At 40.3% G+C, this 19,582-nt stretch overlaps 1 protein-coding gene across 1 annotated transcript in view; it reads left to right on the top strand.

Moving 5' to 3' along the window:
* sned1 (sushi, nidogen and EGF-like domains 1) overlaps window positions 1-19,582 on the top strand; it is a gene marked incomplete at its 5' end in the record, with an annotated part of 33,516 nt that overhangs the window by 3,934 nt on the left and 10,000 nt on the right. The window contains 21 exons of the mRNA XM_083888634.1: window positions 3,470-3,757; window positions 4,017-4,157; window positions 5,544-5,706; window positions 5,812-5,937; window positions 6,147-6,260; window positions 7,544-7,657; window positions 8,187-8,300; window positions 9,902-9,949; window positions 12,329-12,421; window positions 12,570-12,704; window positions 12,970-13,089; window positions 13,298-13,414; window positions 15,151-15,291; window positions 16,241-16,414; window positions 16,510-16,623; window positions 16,719-16,832; window positions 17,592-17,705; window positions 17,789-17,905; window positions 18,019-18,306; window positions 19,059-19,242; window positions 19,438-19,550. Of these exons, the coding sequence (XP_083744760.1) occupies window positions 3,470-3,757; window positions 4,017-4,157; window positions 5,544-5,706; window positions 5,812-5,937; window positions 6,147-6,260; window positions 7,544-7,657; window positions 8,187-8,300; window positions 9,902-9,949; window positions 12,329-12,421; window positions 12,570-12,704; window positions 12,970-13,089; window positions 13,298-13,414; window positions 15,151-15,291; window positions 16,241-16,414; window positions 16,510-16,623; window positions 16,719-16,832; window positions 17,592-17,705; window positions 17,789-17,905; window positions 18,019-18,306; window positions 19,059-19,242; window positions 19,438-19,550 (2,932 nt within the window). The remainder of the gene's footprint in view (window positions 1-3,469; window positions 3,758-4,016; window positions 4,158-5,543; window positions 5,707-5,811; window positions 5,938-6,146; window positions 6,261-7,543; window positions 7,658-8,186; window positions 8,301-9,901; window positions 9,950-12,328; window positions 12,422-12,569; window positions 12,705-12,969; window positions 13,090-13,297; window positions 13,415-15,150; window positions 15,292-16,240; window positions 16,415-16,509; window positions 16,624-16,718; window positions 16,833-17,591; window positions 17,706-17,788; window positions 17,906-18,018; window positions 18,307-19,058; window positions 19,243-19,437; window positions 19,551-19,582) is intronic.

Genomic DNA, 19,582 nt, shown 5'->3' with positions numbered 1-19,582 from the left:
TTCTCTCAGTTTTAATTGTTCCTCTACTGTGTGGCATCATCATATGGTAGCCTAGAAAGGACAAAAACAACTACTTTGCTTTGTAATTGCAGTGAGTTGCTGCCAAAAAGCAATCACACAGGTGTACCACCCTATTAAGTGACTGTTGATTGTATATTGGACGTTTATTGTACTTGAAGAACATGATATTGTGATTGCTGTTGTTGCTCAGCTGCATGCTGGGAGGTGGAGTTTGTTCCATTTGAACAAGCAGTGGAGACATTGACACCACATTGAGTCCGGAGCTGGTAATAAATAGTATAGTTAGCATAATTCTGCTTTCAGCTTATTTACTTCTGACAGTAGCTTCATATTGAACAACGGAACATGTCTTTGTTTGGCATGTGCAAACAGTTGTGCTAAGTTATATAGTGTATAAACGACCTTTGTGATCCCTTATGGATTGGTGATATGTGTCTCACACAAGGTTTGCTTTCAATAGATCTGTATTTGAGCCACTGAGATGCACAGTATGTGAAAAAAGGACTTGCATGAGATTGTATAAATACATACAGACCTTAGAGTCAGCCCTGAAAGAAAGCCCTTACTGCAGCATCTTCTGACTGTAGCATCATTGTGGTTTTTTTCTGCAGTTTTAGGTAATTTTCACATTAAAATATACTTTAAACACTGCCTTCTTCCAAACAGATTTGATTGCCTCTCTGTAAACTATCTGCAGATAAAGGTGAACCAAGGCTAAACAGTTCCAGGCCAAGTGCACAGGCCATCAGGCTGTAGTCACTTCCTTGGGTCTCGTTAATAATTGGACAAGCTTGTAACTGTGAAACCTCTGTTTTTGACAAGGAAAACTAATGTTTTCCTGAGTTGATCCACGGGCACCTTTTTCATTTAGGAGTTTGCTTTGGCTTGACTTAAGCCAGATGAAAGTTTATTTTAGTCCATAAATTGCTTGGCTCTGAGGAAAAACCACCCAAGCAAAATCCCGGATATATCCGGCGAAGAATTCCCAAAAAAAATAACAAGGGAGTTGAAGAGTGAAGTGGCACCATTGAGAGTGAGAGAAAGAAATATGTTGAGGGGGAGATGCTGCTTACAAGGTTGACTGATCGCACCTTCTTTCCCCCTGTGTTTTTGACCTTGGTCATGTTACAGCATAACACAAGGATCGCTCTCAACCCGTTCACTCTCTCACGTATGTGTGAAGCACAACCTCCCTTCACTGGACGTCCACACCAGTAAAAGAAGTTTGCTTGAAGTTCATGAGAAGAAAGTATGGGATGTTCAGTTTAATGCATGTTCAGTTTAAATTCCTCCAAGGCCTTTTCCATGTCAGAGCGGTCCCCTAAAAGTCTTCAAGAGGAAGAAATACACTTGTTTAAGCAGTTCCAGATGCTACACGAGATCAGATTAGGCGATTAAACATCTTCCAGTATTGGAGCTTAAGCTTTATTCAGTGTTCAGCATGATTTCCGACACTAATTACGCTGTAAGACGGGGTAACCGTCTTACAGCCACCACAGGTCTCTCATTAGTGGGTATGTGGGTGTGGGAGGTTTTGCAGTTCGCGTTCATCCTCGCTCTTGTTTTCCTCTCTCGGTATCAGATGGTGCTCTGGCTGACCTCCGGGCCCCTGCTCGTGCAGTCGGTTCCTGATCTTCCCCACATTGGCCACATGCTCACCACATCACACTGATGCAGAGGGGAAGACTGTGGTCGGGCAATTAACTGAGCCCACGCACCGTGCCAACCAAAACTTCCTCTGCTGTTTTTACAGCAAAGTCCTTCAAATTATGTTTTTTTGTATGCTGGCGAGCCATCTGACGCTGCTTTGTCACTGTCACATGACACGGCGTGAATGCTGAGAGGCAAAGTTTGTGCCAGTGTTTAGGAGAAACAGGGCCAGTGCCATGGTGGGTGGACTCTCCTGTTCCTGATAATATGCAGAAATGGTGTATGAATGAAGGCCTTTCATGGGTGATTGAAGAACTTTCCTCTTCACACCCAGGTTCAGGAGCTTGTTCCTGAGGATATTAGTGCGGTCTGTTTTATAACAACTGAGTAAAGCTACTGTTAATTAAAAAAATCATGTGTTTAATAGATCTTTATGCTGACCGTGAAAAAGGACATGAGTACAGTTGGTGATGGGGCAATGATGATCCGCTGTGCCGAGTTGAAAGAAGAATATTCTGACAGTTTTTCTGGTCAGTGACATTGATTTCTCAATCTCTGGCAGTCTGCAGATAAATCTGAGAGAACCTTTTTGCACGTCCCACGACACTTTATCCAACCAGGGACCAACAATCCACAAAGAAGTAGTCCTCATGTCATCATGTCTATGACTAAATGCCCTTTGACCAATCAGGAGGTTTAACAGCAGCGGGAAGTTAGTTAAAATTTGGCAGATTTGGATCAAAACGATCGGTGTAGGGTACAATTCAGGTACACTGGGCTGCACACGTGTACTTCCTGTGTAAACAGGAAGTTGACACTCGTTCATTTTCAAAGTCGATAAGTCATAATTAATGAAAGACAATCAGGAAGTGAACATGGGTTTCTTAAGTTCTCAATCTAACACAGCAGTTCATGTTTCCTGTTTGTGTCCTGTGTCTGTCTTTGAGCTGCATTATTCAAAAATTAATGGACATATTTGAATGAAATTTTTCAGGGGATGTAAGTTATGGCCAAAGGAAGAATTGACTTGATTTTGGTGGTGATCTGGATATAAAAAATGGAGCTCCTGGGTGCTTTCCCTTGTGTACAGAAGGCTTTTATTCATTTCCATCCCCAATTATAGCCTTCACAAAGTTATAAAGCAAGCTAGTGATATTGGGCCTCTTTAGTGAGTGTCATTTCAATGTCATGTCTGTCAGATGTCCACTAAGTTGGTCCCTCAGGTTGGGGCCCAATGCAGTTTTCTGTTGTACCAAACCTGATGTCTTTAATCTGTTTGTTTTGCTTCTATAGCCTGTGTTAAAACTTGCACCAGTGTTGTTTCTGCCACTCCAGGTGAAAAAACAACAACTTCTCACCTATTTTACGCCATGCAACATTATATACGTATAGCTGCAGGGCTGCGTAATTCTCACAGAGGAGCGATGTGGACAAGCGGAGGATGGTTTCATTTATTTGGTTACTTTGCTGTTGGCAGACGTCTGTGGATTTAGGGGCCATGAATGGTCTTTTCCTGGTGCAGTGACTTTGCAGGTGCATGTGCACTGGGTTTTCTCAGCTGCTCTCATTTTACGGACTAAAGGTAGCATCTGTTTCCTACATGTGAAGTGCAAACATCCATTATGAGAGCATCCACTCTCCCAGTGCTTGCCATGTAAGGTCAGAAAAAAAGTGTTTGTCTTTAGTCAGCACTTCCACAAGAACCCAACCAAATAATACAGACAAGTCACTGTGATTAAATCTGAAATGTTATGGTCAACATTGTTCCGGTGTTCTAACTCACACTGTGTCTCCTCAGGTCAACAACAACGGCCTTGTATCTTTCCTGAGGGAGGTGTCTCAATTCACGCCAGTAGCTTTTCCAATCGCTGGGGACAGGAGGGTCGTCGCGCCGTTCTGGGCTGACGTAGACAACCGTCGGGCAGGGAGAGTCTTCTACAGAGAGAGCCAGGAGCCTTCCATGCTGAGCAGGGCCTCGGCCGATGTCAAGACTTACTTTCCAGACTTCCCCAGTTTTAACGCAACATGGGCCCTCATCTCCACGTGGCACCAAGTTACGTTCTTTGGAGGCAACGCCAACACGCCGGTATGAACTCACATGTAACCGCACAGATCTCACCCAACCATGCACCTTACCTCCATCATTCTTCTGGGATGTAATAGGTGATTAGAAAGCACAGCTATTGGGTTCCATTTAAATGATAACTATGAATATCCTGCTATCTGCCCCAACAACAACAACATGGTCCAAGCTTGAATCTGTACCATTATTATAAAATGTCAGTTAGATATGAGCATTATTCCAGGAATCAGGAAATGAACAGAGCCTGTTCTTCTCTGTGCAGGTGAATACTTTCCAAGTGGTGCTCATTACAGACGGAGAGCTTTCCTTCACTATATTCCAGTACAATAATATCACATGGACCACAGGCATGCATGCCAGCAGTGGAGGAAACCTGGCTGGACTCGGAGGCATCGCAGCGCAGGTAAGATCACAAGGTGGTGACAGTCACGCGTGACACTCGATCTGAGCTACAGGGTCATCTGCTTCATGTGAAGATGAACTAACGATGGCTTAAATGGATGAAATATGAGGCCGTTGACTTATTAATTAAATATGTGGATAATCAGGAATACTAATGAATGTGGAAGTGAGTATGTACTGCATCTAACATCCTTGCATGGCGGTTCAATAAATGTTCTTATGTCTCTTTTTAAAGCATATTGTGCACCTCTGTTGACTGCACACTTGTGGACATTTAAAAAAGACTGCAGGTCATAAATAACAATGCCCTGAGTAAATGATTTGTGTCAGTCTATTAATAATCTTCAAGCTGCTTGAAGGAATCTTATTTTGAAATGTTTTTTCCCACTTGATGTATCAGTCTATAGATATGTATATTAATATTCCTTAATAGGTGATGTATCACTATTAATTTCTTTGTACTTATGTATTGGTTTATATATATATATATATATATATATATATATATATATACTGTATATACAGTAGATATTTGATTAAATTGAGTCTTTATTACGGACCCATAGACCAATAAATGAATAAATAAAATGACAAACCAATACATAATATATATATATATATATATATATATATATGTGTTATTATTTTTACCGGTATTTAACCAGAACTGAGTCACTTGGCCAAGACAGACAAGAAAACACCACGTAACAGACACAGACATAAAAGACAACAGAGAACCAAAAAAAAAAAAATATATATACATACATACATACATACATACATACATACATACATGTATATATATATATATATATATATATATATATATATATATATATATATATATATATATATATATATATATACATATATATATATATACATACATATACATATATATATACATATACATATATATATATATATATATTCCAGCTCTTGACCTGTCCTAGGATTTAACCTGGTGACCCTGTGGTTACGAGCCATTGGCTGCATTAAGATAAACAATTAAAACTTTAAAAGAAGACCTATCAATCAAAACAGTTAATTTTTCCATTACAGTACAGGAACAATATGGCTGTAGTGTGGTAATAACTTTGTAATAGGGAAGTTATTATACGTAACACCATCTTATTTCTACACTAAGCACCAATTAATAGGTTGGTAATAATGGAAAATGTGTGTGGAACATAAGGGAGAATAGATTTCAACATGCTTACTACACTATCTTAGATGGTGTAATCCAAATCCTACCTCCTTATTAAAAAGATATTACCCATATTGTTTCCATACTGCGATGTAAACGTGAGATATAAATAATTTTTTTTTTTTTTAATTCAACCCTCTTTTGTGGTATCCGCCTCCTTCTTACTTTCTTTGAAACCAGGCAGGTTTCAACGCTGGTGACGGCAAGCGTTACTTCAACATCCCCGGCTCTCGCACGGCTGACGTGGCTAACGTGGAGGGAACCACCAACGTGGGCTTCCCGGGCAGATGGGTGTTCCGCATAGACGATGCACATGTAGAAGTGGGCGGCTGCAATAACTCTGGTGAGAAACTGCTAGTTCCACATCAGTCCCTCGGCTTCTCGTTGGTTGTTTTACTACTTTTTAATTTCATCAAGGATTCTCTGTTCCACTGCCTCCTCTGCGCAGCATTAGTGTGTCCGCACCTGCGACCCTGTCTGAACGGCGGTCAGTGCATCGACGACTGTATTAAAGGAAACCCCTCCTTCACTTGCTCCTGCTTGGCTGGCTTCACCGGACGAAGATGTCAGATCAGTGAGTCAGATGCGCTGCACACCACAATGTCAAGTCTAAAAAAAACACAATACCAGAGGAATGGACACACAGATTTTCCTTAATTCCTGTATCAACTTCATGCCTAATATAATCTGTCTGCGCAGCCTTTGACCTTGGCCAGATGTTTTCTTCTAATTAAAAAAAACGTAATAGTAGCTGCTTTGTGTTTTCTCTGTGACTCCGTGTAGATGTGAATGAATGTGCCTCACATCCTTGCCAGAACGGAGGAACTTGTAAAGACCAGATTAACAGTTTCATCTGTCAGTGTCTTCCTGGATACACCGGGAGTCTGTGTGAAGCAGGTATGCACGCATGACTCTTCAGGTTTTCATCAAACTAACTTCCAATTAATTAACGGTTAACGGTTCAAAAGTTTAGGGTCACTTAGAAATGTCCTTATTTTTGAAGGAAAAGCACTTTTTCTCAATGAATATAATATTAAATTAATCAAATACACTCAATACATTGTTAATGTGATAAACGACTGTTCTAGCTGCAAACGTCTGGTTTTTAATGGAATTATATGTTGTGCGTTTCTCATCACTTTTACAACGTATTCTTCTGCTCGTATAAAGTATATATTACACAAGATGTTTTGTAAAATTGATGGTGTTTTTTTAATCCCATGTGGAATAGGCAAATACTTGCCATGATGACTATAGACTGTATATCTGGTTAGCCGGGTGAAGCCACGCAGGAAGTAAAATTATATTGAACAGCCACCAGGGGGCCAAAAATAAGTGTGTTTGAATGGAAAAACATACATACATCAGTAAACATTAGGTAACACTTTAGATTAGGGAACAGATATTCACCATTTACTAGATGCTTACTAAAATATATAAGTTGCATACTAGCCCTTTATTAGTAATCATTAAGCACGTATTAGCATCTTATGCTACATAACCTTATTTTATCGCTATTAGGACATGAATTAAGATTTTTCTTACATAAGGTGTTAATATGTGCATAATATTTACTAATAAAGGGCTAGTATGCTACTTATATACATGTTAGTAAGTACCTAGTTAATGGTGAATATGTGTTTCCAAACATTTTAATGGTTAATGGTCTGTAGTTTCAGGTCTTTTTCAATTGAACAATTTGTGAATTATGTTCCCATTTAGATGGAAATAGAGTGGTATCTTCAATAGTTGACTGTGTGAAATAAAAAATAAATCCATAAACTAACTAACCTAAACTTAATTTATACTGTATATACATATGGTTTTTAGGTTAAGACATACAGTATCATTTTCAAATTCCTCACTTCTCCTGTTTCTGAATCCAGCGTATTGGCTAAAAGAAAAATAACTCTGATCAGTCCAATTTTTTTGCTTCATCAAGTCGTTTCAACACAAAAAAGGGGTTCAACTATTTAAGTCCGGTGTCTTTTGTGCCTATTCCCACAGTTCAGGCTGTGGAGATGTATCGAGCCTCTTCTAATACATTTCACAGCCAGCAGCACATACTTGCAGAGTGAGGGGAGCAGTGTGGCGGATATATTAATCAGCTGAGTAAATATTCCACAAGCGTGTCTAACTCTCTGTGCATTGCTGTGTGTGTGTCTGTGTGTGTGTTGCAGACATTGATGAGTGCAAAAACAGGCCGTGCCTTAACAACGGCTCGTGTGTACAAGGTGCTGGCAGTTTCACCTGTGTGTGTGAAGCGGGTTACACTGGGGCGCTGTGTGAGACAGGTGAGCAGGGTTCGTCACTCACTGTGTCGGGGGGTGGGGGAAGTAGGCATCTCCCCCTCCCTGAGGAAATTATTTTCTGCTGCTTTCTACATCAAACTCAGTCATTTGGCAGATGTCTCTGAGCAAAGAGTTTCCCAGTCTACATCGACAAACGGGTCCAAGTTGAGGTTACGGTTGATTTGATTTGCAAACAACTTTTTTTCTCCAATCCCTTGTCACACACTGAAGCAATGAACCGCAGTGAGAGAGTTCACTTAAGTGAGGTGGATTTCCACAAAGACGTTTACTGATGTGGCTTCTCTGGTGAATAATTGTTGATGAAACTTGAAGCCAAGTGGAGAATCAAATGATCAGAGCCAGCACAGTTCATGAATCTCTGTTCCAACATTAGTCCGGATTACTTTTAAAACCACTCGGTCAATGAAACTCGATGCTTTTCGGAAAGGAGAGTTCATTGCTGGTAATGACCTGCAGAATCTCTCTTTTTTATTTATCCCCCTGATGAACTGAATTCTCATGTGTCCTCCAGACATAAACGAATGTGTGTCGCAGCCGTGTCTGAATGGAGGAGAATGCGTCGACGGAGTGGCCAACTTTACCTGTGTTTGTCCGGATGCCTTCACTGGACACCTCTGCGAGACAGGTGACTTGAATTCAACTTCATTTGTGCCAGAGGAGCATGTTTGGAAAAATAGTTCTCGATCGAAAAATGTTCGCATAGTCTGGAAGAACTACTTACTTTCTCCTTTCGGTTTGGCGTCCTCTCACGCAACATTTCTCCAACTGGAACAAACACAAAGGGAATCCTATCATACCTCTTTGAGAGTGAAATGATGTTTAGGGCTTTAAACTGTGTCTCAGTCATCTGCTTTTGTTGTGGCTATGTTGATTCTCTTCTACTTAATCCCACACTTAATTTTGCTGTTAAGAAAAAAAAAAGTATTTATTATGTAATAGTCATCATGTCATGATTACAGAAAAGTAGAGCATTTGTCAATATCTGCACTTGAACAAGTTGAATGAGACTCAGTGTATGAGGGATGAAGGCCCCAGTTTTGGTGACAGCTTTCAAAATAAAAGTCTTCTAGCACTTTATCGCGGCGTCTCAGCTGACATAGGGTGGGGTCACACCCTGGACAGTTCACAGTCCATCATAGGGCCACGTATAGAGACAAAGTCTCAGTCGTGCTACTCAATGACTGGAGAACCATGACTTGGATGAATGAGAATCTTCACAGGCCGTGTCTTTAAACGTCCTCGTTATGGTGACTTGTCTTCCTTATGGAGACAAAAAGCAAATCCCCATAAATGATTACCTTTTAAGGTGAAGAAATGTTTTATCGTTAGGATGACGTTAGGGTAAAGGACAGTCGGTTGTCCAGGAAATTAATGCAAGTCAATGTAATGTCCTCAGAAGTCATGGAAACTGGTCTATATGTATGTGTCTATCTTCTTAGGACCACCCAAAACCTGGTCCTAAAGCAGCAGAACCTCATTTCTTAGGCAGTGCTAAGGTTTAGGACCAAGAGTTTAATTGAGGTTAGGTATGGGTTAGGTTTAATGCGATTAATGCCGTTTAATGGTCAGTAATAATGCGATTTTTAGGCTGTCCAGATGAATGGCAGTCATTGCAGTGTCCTCAGAAGAACTTTCTTCTGAGGACACTGAGAAGAACCCGAATTGTGTGTTTTTGTGAGGTCAAGTCACTGAATTCTAACTCTAAATCTAAAAATCAATAATTTATTCATACATTAACAATAATGTGTAACTTTTTCCAGGTTGATTTTTAGGGTTAAGGTCATTTAATTACTGTGAAATTACTTCAATCTTTGAAAGTGCTTAGATGCTGTGTTCTCAAGGTTTGAAAGTGCTTGAATTTTGGAGAAAAAGTGCTTTAAATAGTGACTGTATTTATTTCATAACAAATAACTCTCTAACTTCATAGTTTGCTTATTAGATAGAGGAATATAATGAGTCAAAAAGAGTCTACAGTAAACATAACCTCCTCTGACTTGGCCTCCCTTGCATGGGTGTTTATGACTATAATAAAACACATTTTTGGTTATTTGTAGCATCATTCCATATAAAAAAAAGTATATATGAGTTGGTATAGTAAATAAGTAGTTCACCACAGCTGGAAGTAGCTGAAAAAGCATGAAAATGGACATTGAAAGGACTATGTAAGAACCCCTGAATGTGTTTATTGATAAACCACCTTCATTTTCATGACGTTCCTTTTCGCAGAACTGCTGGAGCTTCAAGTGAATTCAACTGATGCAGAAAACCAAACAGGTAAAGGCAAGAACACCTTCACATTGATTCTTACACCACATCCTGCCATGCTTTCATAGAAGTCGCTGAACTTTTGTGTGAAGCAGAAAATTGCATGAAGCACCACATTTGCGAATAATAGCCTACAACCACCAGGCTTCTACGGTGACAACTGTGCAGGTATTGTGCACTTGGCTGCAGGCAGTGGGGCAGGTAGGGAGCAGACTGGGGTATTTGAAGACGAGCCGTGCTATCCCACAGGAATGTGGAGCTCTGCCCTGGAAGACGCTGCTGTGATGATGGATTATTGTAATTATCCAAACTGACAAACGGCCTCGCCCCACTTTACTACAGGAACCCACGTCGCTTGATGTTGTGTCGATGTTTGCTTTATAGTGCATTTTATTAGTTTACCAACAAGAGGAAGTGCTTTGTCTAGACTTAAAGAGGCTCCTTTATGAGTCAAAGCTGTTCTTTGGTATTCAGGTCATTTCTTCAGACAGAGCTGTTGAAATATGCATGCTTCCACACTGCTACTTGTTTCTCTGGAAGCTGGCCATGGCACCACACTATAGTTTCAAGCACAGCTGCTGCTTGCATAACCATAGGGCAATTTGAACAGAAAATATGTAAAACTCTGTCATCCTCAGCTGCTGCTTCATACCTTTTCTTTCATGAATGTACATTAGGTCATTTGGTATTATGTTTAATGTCTGTTTATTAATGACTTAGTTCATTCGGCCTCCCATGAGAGGTGACCGTCACCCTCCGATAAAAGCTCTTTATTAGCATCTGAGCTACTGAAAACGCGTTCTTACCTCTCACCCTTGAGCTGAAATAACTATCAGTGCTTATATAGGCTCTCTTAAATCTCCCAAATACTTTCCTGCTTGGCTCACTTGGAAGGCACAGTGGAAAAAGGAGCATGATCCTCCAAGGAAGAGAAAGTAGTGGGACTCAGAAGTGCCTAATCAGGCCCTCAGATCAAAGGGCCCGGGCTGCACAGGTGGCCAATGAAAGTGGCTCTTGCGAATTAACAATCCATTAATTGCCCTCGGGGGCCATACATTTTGGTCACAAAATATGCTCCATATCATCAGAAAAATAATACCCTCCACCGAGCTTCCCGGGACTTCAAAGAGGAGCCGTTTAGCAGCGATATGACCACTTCCTTTGAACCACTGCTGCAATTAGGAAGCAGAGGAAAATAAAAAAAACATTCTTACCATTTGTATGGAGCGGATGTGCAGCACGCTGACTGCTAATCTTGTGAACTTTGTTGGAAAAGGAAAAGAGAAATGACAGCGAATCAATATACAGTCTTAATTGACCTTGTAGCTGATGAAAGGAGCTCAGCATGGTTTCACTGTGTTCACCACTTTATGTCCATTTTTACAATCTGGGAAAAGTCGGTTTAAAGGGCCCATAGGTAAGATATCAAACCATGGCAATTTCAAACCTATGCTGCAAACTCAGTTCCAAACAATGGAGGATGTTGGGCTGGACGGAACGTTTCTGAAACCAGATTCTGCACCCAGTGTTGCACATGTTATTGTCCTATTGATTTATCTTTTATAAACATTGAACCTGTTTGGTTAAATTTGGCACATCAGGCGGAGATTGAAAGTGTTCTGCACAGCGGCTGAAAGTTGTCACATGATCATGAGGTTTGCTTCCCTGTTTAAGAGAAAATTATCCAGACAGACATCTGTCTTGAAACTCCTCTCTGCTTTCAGTCATCAATTTGAACTTTTTTGCCTTTTTCTCTACGGATTTGTACGACACCATTGTAAACATCAATCCATCCGTTGTTGACCACTTTATCCTTACTGTCATAAAAACTCACCACTGACGCTGACGCTTTCTTCTCTGGTCAAGACATGTTGAGAGGGGTAGTGAGGCTTTTTAGGTTTGGTTAAGTTCAACATTTTCAACCCAAAAGCTGTAGTTCACTGTGTTTAACTGTTGCCAACCTGGGAGTTAAAGTGCTACGAGCTGCGTTACTAAGTGGAAGGTGTTGGGCAGCTCATCAGAGAAAACTACAAATTCAAAATATAGTTTTTGGGCTATAAATGAACATTTCAGGTAGATTATCTGTACCATTGTTATCAGTGAAGCCAGTTTGTGTCTTTAATCCCTGATGACACATTATGGTAATTTTATGAAAGTTCCAGTGTGTAACTTTTAGGAGGGATGATGCGGCATAAGTATGTATGTATGATCGCTTTCAAATAAAAATAGCCTTAGAATACATCCTCTCTGCTGATTCCTGACACACTTGGGAAAGGGAGGGGTGAGAGGAAGAGTCTGCAGGCGTACAATTTGCTTTAATACAATAAATATAATTTACTTTATTGCAAGTAGTTCAGTCAATCTCTCTGTGTCTGTCTGTCTCTGCAGAGGAATGTCTTTGTCAGAATGGCGGTGTGTGTGCGAACATCAGCGGAGAGTGTGAATGCCCTTCAGGCTACACAGGACCCTACTGTCAGTTTGGTGGGTATAATACAGGTAATCCTATCGGGTGACAAGAGCTTTGATGAATGTGAACAAAAAGAAAGAAAAAAAAAAGCAACTTTAGTTTACTGAAAGTTCAACATCTTCCAAAAATGCGTTAAGCCATATCCCAATCCCTTCCCGCCAGAAATAACCCAGACGCCGTGCAGCCACACCAGACTGTGTCCTGATGGCGGTCCTTGTATGGAGTATGGAGGAACTTACCTGTGTACGTGTCAGACCAGCGGAGCAGATCTGGATCATAAAGACTTTTACCCCTATGGTAAGACCCTAAGCCACCAATGCAACAACAGAGCTCTTTGCAGCTATTTGTCACTGTTACTATAGCGACAAACACATGTTTTTTTCAAACCATAAACAGTCACATTTACAGTGAATATTAAAAGATTATTTATGTTTTTGCTGCTTTTACAGCATTTGATCAACTGCTTTTTAAAGGTTGGGACCAAGCCTGCATTGCTTGAATAGAATTTAGGAGGTCTACCAGTGCAATGGAACACAGTCAAGTCTCGGTGTGTGTTTTTCAGTACAGCCCCGATCGGTCTGCGACTCGTCTCCATGTCTGAACGGAGGCTACTGCTACGAGCGGGATGGAGGCTACACCTGCGAGTGCAAATACGGATACTGGGGGAAGCACTGTGAGAGAGGTAGCCTATAGAAGAACACTTTCTTATATGATAATAGATGATATTATCATCGTTTGAAATATTACAATGCTGAAAATGTCTTCTTATAAACCATTTTTCTGAAGTAACGACTTGAAAGTCAATGCACTTGAACAGATTTTCTATGTGACTTAAAGCTAGAGCAGTCTCTCCTTCAAGGATTCCATCTTTTTCCTTGTCTTTTTTCCAGTTAGACTCAACACCTGCGCCTCCGGCCCCTGCCGCAACGGAGGATCTTGCAAGGAGGAGGCAGGGAGCTACAAGTGCGTGTGTCCGTACAGGTTCACGGGGAAACACTGTGAAGTGGGTGAGTGGCGACCTCAAAGCAACACAGTTTTGTACAAATCTGTTACTCTGTTGAGTCGAGATCAAGTAGCAGCATCGGCCTTCAGTTTTGATTCCAAAGATTCCAAATTTGTGCCATCAGTGTAATGCCTTCACATTATGTTAAGTTGAAATTCATACTCTATTGTGTCCCACACACGTTTCCATTGTTATTACCAAGCTGATATTGGCGTAAAGTAATACAATGCTATTAATATAGTAACATTGTATCACTATTACGATATTATTGCCATATTTTTAATTATTGGAATGTCAGTTGTTACCATAGGAACATAATTTGCATGTGCTATTGAAGAAGTCTTGAAATTAGTGATTGAAATCATTGAGGAAATCCCCACCAGTCACCCCCTGGTGGCTATTCAATATAGTCTCACATCCAGGTTGCCCTTTATTGGCAAACTGGAAGAACACAACCACGGCTTATGGTCATGTGATAAGATAATACTGAACAGAAGCCAGTGTCTTAATTGTAAAAGGATAAAACTCTTCGTGGGAAACATCAACATCACTCTTTTATTATCCGAAAACTGAAAACACAGAAAATGCCTCTATATGTGACTCATCGCTGTAGTTAAACCTCTGTTTACATTTGGATTTTCTTTGTCAGATTAAAGAAAAAAGTCTGCTGTCTGTGTGACACTAATGTTATTGTAACATGGGACATCGTCCTCGGTCACTGCTCAGTGAGGAAACAGTGGCACTCGTGCATGAGTGTCAAATACAACACATTCCTCTAATTTAACCCCTTGTTGTGTGGAAAGATGCTGCAGCATATTATGTACACTCTTGGAAATAAAAGTGCTAAGTAGAACCATATTAGGTTCTTCGGCTTGTCCGAACCAAGATACCAAGAACCCTTGAAAAACATATGGTTCCAGGTAGAACCTCAGCCCTTGTAGAAGAACACATTTGGAACCCTTATTTCTAAGAGAGTATGTGTTTGCACCTGTATTATTTTGGATTTTCATTACAATGTGTGTTTGTGAATTTCACATTCTCCATTATAACTGTATAATGTTTTTTAACAGTATAATATTCATCATTTATTGTTATCGTTCAAAGGAAAAACTTATTTAAAATATGGCAGCAGTTCCACAAAGCAGATGACGTCATTAAAAGGGGGTCGAAATGGATCAAATAGTCTGTTACCTTTTATATAAAGACCAATTTCTATGATTTAAAGAGTGTTTGAACATTTTTTGGCTAATGTCAGTACACAGCCTCATTATTTTTGGATGTTTTAATGCAGAAATATTACATATTATATCTTTAATACCGACTGTAATGAAATACACATATTCACTTTTATTGTAAGTCACAAAATTCTATTGCAACTCTTTTCTTTTTTTTTTATCAGGGTTACCTTGAAATATTTCTTAATGCACCAAGAATTTGAGGAATTTTGTCTAGAAAACTTAATTTGCTACCGTTATCATTGTCAAACAGTATTTAAAAGTCATGTTACTTGTTTATTAATCCTTACGTTACCTATCACATTCCTAAATAATAAGTCCACTGCCTATTTTTTCTGATATTAGGGCCTTGAACTGTAATTAAACTGTGGTCCCGGTGTCTTACAACAACAATCTTATTATTTATATCTATTTATACATTTTTCTTGATTTGCCTGTGTTGTTTTACATGAATTAATCATGCGGGTCATTTTCATTCACAGTGTGTGTGTGTGTTTTCTCTCAGGAAAACCAGACCCATGTGCCTCCAGCCCCTGTCTCAATGGTGGAACATGTTTTCACTACATAGGAAAATATAAATGTGAATGCACTGAGGACTTCTGGGGCAGACACTGTGAAATACGCAGATCATCACAAACAGGGACAGGTGAGCAGACTGTGCACTGTCACCACACAGCTCATCTTCTGAGTGAGAGCAACATGATGCACCTCTATTTTTTAAAGCTACATCAGACTACTTCCTGTCAGAACTGTTTGTTATTGCTGTGTTATTTCTATGATATAAAATACACATTTTGTGTCATAATACATTAGCGGTGACAGGAAGTAGTCACGCTTTTGCACACAAATGCAGAACACATCGGGTGTCCGGTACGAATCGAGTAATGACAGATTTTCCAAAGTTACCCAAACCAGATGGATTGGTCAAAAATCCGATTTGTGATCACTTGCTATAAGGTATTTTCTGCGGTGTCTAGGGTCCCTAGGCAGAGAGGGACATTGTGGGCCATGTTATTATCTGCAGTTTACAAACGACCTGTTGTCATTGCTCTGTGGCTGTATCAGTGGTCCGTTGGGGGCCCCCTCCCCCCACTTGGGGGCAACAGCTCTGCGATTAACACAGTGGACAGTCTCCCTGACAAGGCTCTGATTCGCCTGCAGTCTGAACATAGCCAAAAATTCTTGGAAGTCATTAAAAATCTGCTTTAACCGAGAGTTTCTTTTTTTAACGGCAATAGCGTGTGAAACAAAAGTCACATAGCTTGGCACAAGCAGAGGACATCCTAAGCTGCTAAGAGTAGAGACACTTGCTGTCCATCTGAAGATAATCTTAGCTGTGTTGCTGCACCAGAGAACCCAAATATACAGATATAGAACGGCTGGATATATTCTATAAAGGGCCAGACCTGATTAGACCTGATGCAGCATGCTGGAAGGTAATTTTAGCAGGACAAAAACAGAGTGCTTGGATGCAAAACACCTCTGTTGATATGTTCTGAATGAGCTTCTTTAATCCCCGGTTTTTGGAAGCTTGTGTTACGATGATGCGGCCATGCTGACATTATCAGTGTGTGTGTGTGTGTGTGTGGTTTCAGAGCTGAGCTGTGGGCTGCCCCCACAAGTGAATCACGCCGAGGTCCAGTTCATCTCGACGACACCAGGCTCCGTGGCTGTGTACATCTGCCACTCAGGCTTCATACCTGTGCCCAGAGCCACACACAGCATCTGTGGGATCCAGGGAGACTGGAGTCAGCCTCCTATTTGTGAGGGTCTGTAAACACACTGACACATGTAAACACACAGATAACAAAAATGAACATTTAAAAGTTATTATAGAGGCTGACCTTGTTTCCTGTCATTGCAGAGATCAACGAGTGTCGATCACAGCCTTGTCTTAATGACGGCACGTGTCAAAACCAGGTTGGCTCCTACCAGTGTGTGTGTAATCAGGGCTTCAGTGGAAATCACTGTCAAACAGGTACAACCTAATCTCAAAAGTAGAAATTTAATATGATCTATTTTACACATATTGTATGCAGTAACTGTTCATATGTGTGTCTCAATTCCTTTAAGACATCGATGAATGCCTGTCAGAACCCTGTGAACACGGGGGATCATGTGAAAACCAGCCTGGTTCCTACTGGTGCCAATGTCCACAAGGCTTCAAAGGCCAGAACTGTGAATTAGGTATTGTATCTCATTGACCTGGTACACTTAATATAGTTAACTTACTTATTATAGAAATGTGATTAAATTTAAATCATTCAAAATATAATAAAATGGCTATTGTGTTCAGTCTTACGAGACTGAAATTGTAAGTGGTGGTCTGAAAGAATGAAAAAAACAATTAAGATATCCATGTTTTAACATTGGACTTCCATTTAGATTATTTGACTTAAAGGGGCCATATATAAAATATTGAATTCCTACAGTACCAAAAATAAATGAAAACAATAGACATGTATGAAATCATACATAACTTACAATAATAACTTTGTGATGACAATCACAGTAAAGCTGAATTAATGCAAGCTTTCCTTTAGTGACTTCTTAAAGGAGACTGTCTTTAATATTTTTGTTATTATTTAGTTGCTAATAATAAATGCTTTATATTTATATAGCACTTTTCTAGTCTTGATGACCGCTCAAAGCTGCTTTACACTACAGTTTTTTGCCATTCACTCACACTATCACACATATGTCATACCCATTCACACACTTGCTTTATACAGTTTGTGACCAACTGACCATGATGTGATACATGTCCACAACATAATCTGCAAAAATATGTACAACTTCGGCCTTTAGCTTTTAAAAAACAAGAGTTTTCAGAGCTTAACAGACCAAAATACAAACTCAAAACATAAACATATGCATTTTAAGAATGTAACTCTTCTGTAATGGACAGTGTTACAATTTATATCAATTATAAATCTGTGTGTGCAGAGCAGGACGTGTGTGACTCCAGCCCGTGTCTGAACGGAGGCGTGTGTCGAGGTTTCAGGCGGCATTATGCGTGTGTGTGCAAAGCTGGGTTTTTTGGGGACCAGTGCCAGATGTGTAAGTAGCTGCCTTGCTCATCTGTGAACAGTAGCACATTAACCATTATGTTTACAGCAGCTGTTTATCTCTGTCGCCCCCAGTGGAAGATCCTTGTGTACTGCAGCCTTGTGGAAACAGAGGCGTTTGCAGGACCGACAGGAGAGGGAACTACAACTGTATTTGCAAAACAGGATACACGGGCAAAGACTGTGAGAAAGGTCAGTTAACTATCCCCCGACTCTCCATCACCTGTTTATCCTGTGAACATCAAAGACAACTCTGTAATTATTTAATGTATGGATTAGACATGTAAGGTTGCCACTGTTCCCAGACCTGTTGCCTCCCTCTGGTCTCAATGTGCTGCGCGTGGAGGAGAACGAGGTGGAGCTGCGCTGGGACGAGCCGGAGCCTTTGCACAGCCTCATCAGCGGCTTTGCTGTCACCTACGTTCCGCTGCGAGGGGGAAACTCCAGAACTGACTACCTGGACAGGCATCAGTCCACTCACGTGATGCGAGGCCTGGTGCCCGGCCTGCTCTACAACATCTCCACCTTCTCCGTCAAACGCAGCACCAACAGGAAAGACTCCAGCCGACCGGCCACAGCACTGATACGAACCAGTGAGTAGGAAATGAGCAGGAGTTTGAGGGAAAATTGGCCTTGAAATTTGGATTTTAATGTCCCCATAAAATAAATAACGTTTGCACAACTTAAGTGGAAAATGGCTGAACTATAAATAATTTTTCAAATTAAAATTTCAATGTGAAACAACATAATAAGCAAATAGCAAACACTGCTACTATATCAGTGTAAAAAAATAGTTTAGGTAGTTTTAATATTTAACTTGTATTTGACTTATTTATCAACACAGTCACATATTTGTGACAATTGTTCTATTTTTAATGTTTTTTTTTGGTTTTATTCTGTTCAAAAATCATTCACACTCATGTTGGAAGCAATTTATATCTTTAAATTTGCATTAGAAGTTGTTTTTAATAGTATGTCATGTTTTAAATCTATAAACACAGTGAATATACCAAATAAATTCAAAATCGCAGCACCTGTAAGAAAAAAAGAAAAAAGTAGATATTTTCCCCTAATTGCTCAGGCCTACTCCTGACCCTGTAATCCAACAAAAAACGTGTAGGATTATATATTAGATAAGTGTTATAGATTATATCAAATTACTTTTTAAAGTAACTGTTCAATATTTACTTTAAAAATGTGTTAATCCAGTATTTTCGTAATGTAACTTGGTAAATAATACTTATCTAGGGCTTAGAATCATTACTAATCCTCCAGATTATGGTAGTGCAGTTGTCTTGTGGTATTAAAATGTGAGTTTCTCTGCGTGACTGTGTTTCTGTTGCAGGACCTCGGCGGGTGGAGGAGCTGCAGGTGGTCAACGCGTCGTCCTCTCAGGTGTGGCTGAGTTGGCTGGTTCAGGCGGCTCGCCACGCGGCCGTCAGCAGGGTGCACGTGTCGTTGCTGCCTTCAGACGGTAGCGAAGCTCGCACCGCCGTGCTCAACACCAGCACCACAGAGTACAGCTTCAGGTCAGCTTCAACACAATCATCAGTATCTCCAAATACTGGACCCACCTGCAACTTCACTGAAGTCCACTGAGTGGTGCTGCTGTGCACTTTGAATAACTTTGGTTATGATATACCTCTTAACCACTAGATGGCACCATTTAATCATTATAATTTGTTCACTCTTAGGCATTTCTTGTGCTTCTCTCTCTCTCACAGTTCACTACTTCCTGGTCAGATGTACACAGTGGATGTGTTGACTCAGAGTGGAGTCAGACCAGATGAGTTTCCTTCCACCAGTCACTCTGCTGGACCACTGCAGTTCTGGACAAGTACGTGTCCTCCTCACTGTCACTCTGTTAGT

Source organism: Microchirus variegatus, assembly GCF_963457635.1.
Source record: "Microchirus variegatus genome assembly, chromosome: 4".
Classification (NCBI taxonomy): Eukaryota; Metazoa; Chordata; class Actinopteri; order Pleuronectiformes; family Soleidae; genus Microchirus; species Microchirus variegatus.
This window is presented reverse-complemented; position numbering and strand designations above follow the sequence as displayed.